We start from the raw sequence: 6576 nt of genomic DNA on the forward strand, positions 1-6576 counted from the left end.
CTACTTAATATATAAATTGCAATATAATATAATATTGAATTATTTGAAAAAAACAAAATATTATAAATATTTAAATATTATAAATATTTATATAAATATTAATATATGTATTATTATACAAAATAATTTTATAAAATAAAATTTTATTTCTATTTAGGTATAAATTACATATTCATATTTAACAAATATATAACTTAGTAATTGTTAAATATTATGTAATCTTTATAATATCAAATAATATTGATATACGATATTAGAATTAGAAAAGAATAAGTTATATTAATTGAATATTTAGTTAAAATATCAGAATATGAATACTTTAAATTTAATTTTAAATTATTTTAAACAATTTATTACACATATACACTCATTAATGAAAATATTCAATAAAATATAGACTATCATATTACGCGCTAAAATCCTTGAGACACATGAGGCGAACCCCGTAGCGCGTTGTTGTGATCTAACATGGCGGAGTGTAGTGTTGTGGCTGCTCAGTGTCTATGTCAATTTTAGAGTGATTTTGCTTAATAAGAACGGAAGAATTGCAATGGTTGACGATCGTGATATTACAAGAGATCGAATAAAATAATCGTGTACTTATGAGTATTTGTATTATAAAAGGATTGACTTTAATTTGGGTTTCGTTTGTCGCGGGAACTGTACACAGCGGTGAGAGAGCACGCAGAGTGCCGTCTCCTTACCAACAAAATTTTCTTCTGATCTTCTACGATAACAAGTTGGTCTCTTCAATTGATTTGACAAACAATTAAGATTTAATAGCCTTCCTTATACACAACACGTGATAACGAAAACGTGCACGACGTAGTTTTCCCGCGCGTCTTGAGAGGTTTTCTTGGCGCAAGAATCAGGCTTATGCAACGAAGAGCGCATAAACATCTATTACGGTAAACAATCTTATTCCGTCAATCGAACTTGAAAGAATGTGAACTACGTGACAGATCATCATTGCTCGAATTTTATTTTAACAATTTTAGTGACAAAATTCAATATTGTGTAAGTTTGTTAAACGAAATATTACAGAATTAGTGAAAAAGATAAGAAAGAACATATAAACTGATGAAATCTGTAAAATTGTCAATAATTGTTAGAAATGAATAAAAAATCCTTATGGTGTATTTATTAATTAACAATTACGTTATTAATTTGTCTAAGTTATCAAAAAAAAAATCTTATATATGAATCAGAATTATAAAAGGATTATATATATTTCAAGATATTTTTGTCTTATAAAGTTAACCTTGTAATAAAAAGCCTTAATGGGTTTCAAAGAAATAAATGACAGATCGATATATGCAGATTTTGTTGCATTTGTCGACATATTAAAAAGTTGAGAATTATTCATACATTTGTTCAAAAAGCCAAAGAGTTGGTGAAATTTAAAGGGATGCAAGATAGTTGGTGATATAAAATAGGGTTTATAAGTTAATTTTTACAACATGACGGATACACGTAGAAGAGTAAAATTATATGCTCTTAATGTTGATAGACAATGGGATGATCGTGGTACAGGTCATGTTTCTTCTTCATATGTAGATAGACTGAAAGGAATTTCACTTTTAGTTAGAGCAGAAAGTGATGGTTCAGTTTTGTTGGAAAGTAGAATACAACCTGATACAGCATATCAGAAGCAACAGGTAATAAAAAAAATTATTAATTATTTTTAATAATAATTTTTAATATTATTTAATCAATTAAAAAAAATAATTTAAAAAATTAAAAATAAAGTAAAAATAATTATACATTAAAACTATATATTATTTATATATAATATAATATAATTTATATAATATATATAATTTATACATAATTTGAGAATAATTAGATAAAAATAATATAAATATTATATTAAATTATATTAAATTATATTAAATTAAATAAAAATTATAAATTATAATTAATATAAAAATTATAAAAAATAATTTATTATTTATTTTAGGATACTTTAATAGTTTGGTCAGAAGGAGAAAACTTTGATTTAGCCTTAAGTTTTCAAGAAAAGGCTGGCTGTGATGAAATTTGGGAGAAGATATGTCAAGTTCAAGGAAAAGATCCATCTGTTGAAATTACTCAAGATATTGTTGAAGAATCAGAAGATGAACGATTTGATGATATGTCAGATGCTGCACCTCCAATAGAATTACCTCCATGTGAATTAAGTCGATTGGAAGATATTAATGAACTTATAGGAAATTGCCTATCTTCTCAAATGCGAAAAGATAAATTAGCACTGGCTTTGGAATCAGAAGGTTATATCAAAAAACTACTAAATCTATTTCATACTTGTGAAGATTTAGAAAATATCGAAGGATTGCATCATTTGTATGACATATTTAAAAATATTTTCTTACTTAATAAAAATACATTATTTGAAGTTATGTTTAGCGAAGATACAATTTTTGATGTTGTTGGATGTTTGGAATATGAGCCAACATTACCTCAGCCAAAGAGGCATAGAGAATATCTTCGACAGTTAGCCAGATTTAAGCAAGCAATTCCTATTACAAATGCTGAGCTATTAGCTAAGATTCATCAAACGTATCGAGTTCAATATATTCAGGATGTAGTTTTACCAACTCCAAGTGTATTTGAGGATAACATGTTAAACACATTGAGTAGCTTTATATTTTTTAATAAGGTTGAAATAGTAACCTTAATACAAGATGACGAGAAATTTCTTACTGAACTATTCCGTCAGTTAACTGATGAGGCAACATCAGATAATAAAAGACGAGATTTAGTTCTTTTCTTAAAAGAATTTTGTAATTTTTCTCAGAATCTTCAACCACAAGGAAAGGAGGCCTTTTATAAAACTTTAACTGCACTTGGTATATTACCTGCTCTAGAAATTACTTTAGCAATGAACGATGCCCAAACAAAAACCGCCAGTATAGATATATTGACTTATATAGTAGAATATTCTCCAAGTGTTGTTAGAGATTATACATTGCAACAAATAAATAATACAGAACAGGACCAAATGTTAATAAATGTAATAGTTGCTCAACTTGTTGGCGATAGTGATCCAGAGTTGGGTGGAGCAGTACAATTAGCTGGTGTGCTACGCTTGCTCCTAGATCCAGAAAATATGTTGGCTTCTGTTAACAAATCAGAAAAGACTGATTTCTTAAATTACTTTTACAAAAATAGTATTGGAACATTGATAGCACCATTGTTAGCAAATACAATTGGAGAACGACCAGCAAGAGAAGATTATAGAACAGTACAGCTTTTAGGATTAATTTTAGAATTATTATCATTTTGTGTAGAACACCATACTTATCATATAAAAAATTGCATATTGAATAAAGATCTGCTCAAACGGATATTAGTTTTGATGAAATCAACACATACATTTTTAGTATTGTGTGCTTTAAGGTTTATGAGAAAAATTGTAGCTTTGAAAGATGAATTTTATAACAGATATATCATTAAAGGAAATTTATTTGCGCCTGTATTTGATGCATTTGTGAGAAATAATGGTAGATATAATTTGCTGGATTCTGCTATTCTTGAAATGTTTGAATTTATTAAACTGGTAAGCATGTATATACTTTTATATATATATATATATATATATATATATATATATATATACAAAAAAAAATTATATATTATATTATATCTAATTTTATTGTAGGAAGACATTAAATCGTTATGTTCACATGTTGTTGAAAATTTCTCGAAAGAATTAGAAGCAATTGATTATGTACAAACATTTAAAGCTTTGAAATTAAGGTATGAACAGCATCAAGATAAATTGAAAGATCGAGATAGAGCAAATCTTGATAGGTATATATTTTTAAATAAACAATTTTTTGAATAAATTGTCTTCTATAGAAAATAATTCTAATATATATATTTCAATTATAATTATTTAGCGTTCCATCCATACTGAGAAATAGTCGATATAGAAGGGACCAGAGACAATTAGATGAAGAGGAAGAAATGTGGTTCAATGAAGAGGAAGACTTTGATGAGGGTGAGGCGATCGTACCCGCAACAGCAGCAGATCTCGTGCCTCCGGCTTCTGCTAAGAAACAGTCATCAACTTCAAATTCTGCACTTAATCCTGCTCTTGCAGATTCTAAAAGTCATCACCAACAACAGCAGCAACAACAGTCCGTGTTAAACAATAATACTGCTAATAATAATATTACCTCACAACAATCACAAATTAATAATTCCTCTACAACAACGAATGAATCTCCGATTACGTCGGAAATCAATCCAAATTCAACTATTGGCGCGGTAGAAAAAACTGGAACTGCATTATTTAAAAAAGTAAAGTTTTTTTTTTTTATAAAAATATTCAATTATTTAGGAAGTTATATTGATTACCAAGATACATTTATAATAATATATTTTTTAGGGCTTGGTTGATTATGAAGGAGATTCAGACGAAGAAGACGAGGATGCCGAGGTTACACCCTCTCCAAAACGACAAAGATTGTCATAGTAGGCAAATTGGGAAAAAACTAAGAAATTTGTGATTTTTAATTGCTGCTACTATTTCTGGCCCTTCTATGTGCATAAAAAATCAGATGGTCGTACTGATAACTTTTTTGTACCAGATAAACGATCATCTTTAAGTGTGTGGATGTAATGAGGTTACGTGTTCACAATATAGTGAAAACTGACATACCTCTTTGTGCTGGGTTGTGTATAAATATGCAAAAACATCAGAACTGAATGCAGGTGGGTGAAAGGGTCTAGGAAATGGAATATATATATATATAATTAGGATTTAAAAAAAAATAAATGATGAACCAATATGATATAAAGAAAGAGAGAACTTTCTTAAAATAAGAAACTAAAACATATGATAAAGTTGTGGCATAATATTGGATGACCACATAAGTGTTAAAAATAATAAGGTTTTAACAAGAAATAGTCCATTCCACATTGTCTGGAAATACCCCATATACTAGGAAAAATTATTTCATGAATAGGCTAAGAAACTCTAGCCAGGCCTAGTGGTTCTAACAAGCACTCTCTAAGCGTATGCTTAGATTCATATAATAATTGAAATTGTGACTTTATGTCATATTTACATTTATTAAGAAGAAACTTACTATGTAAAAAAAAAAAAAAAAATTACATGTAAAAGTACATGATGTACCGCACAAAAACAACTAAGTGTTTTGTTTTGCCATCCATACATTTTTTTATTCGTGTGATGGGCAATGAGACTTTAAAAGAGTCAAACATCATGAAACTTTATCCAATTTAAGGGAAATAGTATTTAGTTTGTATATATATGTATATTTGTAACGATTGTAAAACAACTATTCGTAGGTAAAGCAGAGAAAATGCGATTCCTTTACAAATTCAGTTCCCATTTAAAGTTCCCATTCTTTAAATGAGCTTTTCGGTTGTCAATGTAAGTAGTAGAAATTGTACAATAAACATATTTGATTTGTGTATATTTACCAGTTTGCACTTCATGTCCGCAATTCACTCCTTGATGTAAAAGAAAAAGTATATGTGAAAGTGTTTTGCAATCTTGAGCATTCAATATGATATATCATATACGTATAAATTATTCGTAATTAATATGGATAAGAATAGAAGCTTGATATTATTGTACTTTGTAAAGAAATGATAAAAAAAATGGAAATATTAAGTATATCTATGAAAATTTATTCTTGCGAAATTCTATTATATATAATATTTTATAGAATTATTTGTTTTTATCTAAATTATTTTCTGTGTGACATTTCCTTTTTTTTTTCGTAATTGATGATAAAGAAAGAAAAAAGATAATGAAGTGTTTCGAAGTATTATATTAATGAAAATCATACAGATGATGAACATTATTTTCATTCAGCGTTAATGTCATATCAAAATTAAAATGAAAATTCATTATCTACATCAGCTCCAGATAAGAATGTCTACTTAATTCTTGAACTACTAATGCACAACCGAGAAAGCTGGTATTATAATAGTTTAAATTAACGTTCTTTTAATTTATAACGATATGAATTTCTTTAGAATGTTTTTATTTCTTTCTTTATGTTTAATATTATATTAAGACCATGTGCCTCCATCTTGATTGAATTAATTCAAACAAAGTGGAACGAAAATATTATAAACTAATGTATAAATATTCCACATCGATCTCCATATATCGTGAACAGAGTTTCTAAGACTGCTTTTGACATGTATATGTATATTAAACATTTTTCGTAAATATTATACGTATACGTACCGTACGCATATATGCATATACATATATATTAACTTATGATACTGAGAAGAAAATTTTTGAAAATTAATTCAATCGAAAGATATAAGTGAAAAGAATCTGTTAATATCAAAGTAGGCAAATTCGCTGGAGCTGACTAATATACATGTATATAAGAAGAAAGAAAAATGAAAAAAAAATGTAATTTGAACTGAACATGAAAATGAAAGGAGTGATCTAAGTGATCTAGAAAGACGGGAGGAGAGAGAGTGAGTGAATGAGAGTGAGTGAGTGAGTGAGTGAGTGAGAGAGAGAGAGAGAGTGAGTGAGTGAGTGAGTGAGTGAGTGAGTGAGTGAGTGAGAGAGAG

General features: G+C 27.9%; 1 protein-coding gene across 2 annotated transcripts; it reads left to right on the forward strand.

Moving 5' to 3' along the window:
• Positions 1–430: 430 nt before the first annotated feature.
• Positions 431–5453, forward strand: LOC102674315 (serine/threonine-protein phosphatase 4 regulatory subunit 3). Of its 2 annotated transcripts, XM_006621784.2 has the most exons (6): positions 431–1658; positions 1961–3559; positions 3662–3813; positions 3903–4003; positions 4106–4305; positions 4394–5453. In XM_006621784.2, the coding sequence occupies exons 1-6, from the start codon at positions 1461–1463 to the stop codon at positions 4478–4480; spliced, it is 2337 nt and encodes a 778-aa protein (XP_006621847.1). In that variant the 5' UTR covers positions 431–1460; the 3' UTR covers positions 4481–5453. The 2 variants fall into 2 exon arrangements, with proteins under 2 accessions (XP_006621847.1, XP_006621846.1); XM_006621783.2 differs by having other exon boundaries at positions 3903–4305.
• The last annotated feature ends 1123 nt before the right edge of the window (positions 5454–6576 follow it).

The sequence above is a fragment of the Apis dorsata genome, unplaced genomic scaffold (genome assembly GCF_000469605.1).
Source record: "Apis dorsata unplaced genomic scaffold, Apis dorsata 1.3 scaffold_638, whole genome shotgun sequence".
NCBI classification, from domain to species: Eukaryota; Metazoa; Arthropoda; class Insecta; order Hymenoptera; family Apidae; genus Apis; species Apis dorsata.

Bases quoted from the DNA above. Each gene is read 5' to 3' on its own strand.
- LOC102674315 (XM_006621783.2), top strand. From the start codon at position 1,461: ATGACGGATACACGTAGAAGAGTAAAATTATATGCTCTTAATGTTGAT. The intron at 1,659-1,960 runs GTAATAAAAAAA...TATTTATTTTAG, and splicing joins CAGCATATCAGAAGCAACAG to GATACTTTAATAGTTTGGTC. The intron at 4,306-4,393 runs GTAAAGTTTTTT...TATATTTTTTAG, and splicing joins GAACTGCATTATTTAAAAAA to GGCTTGGTTGATTATGAAGG.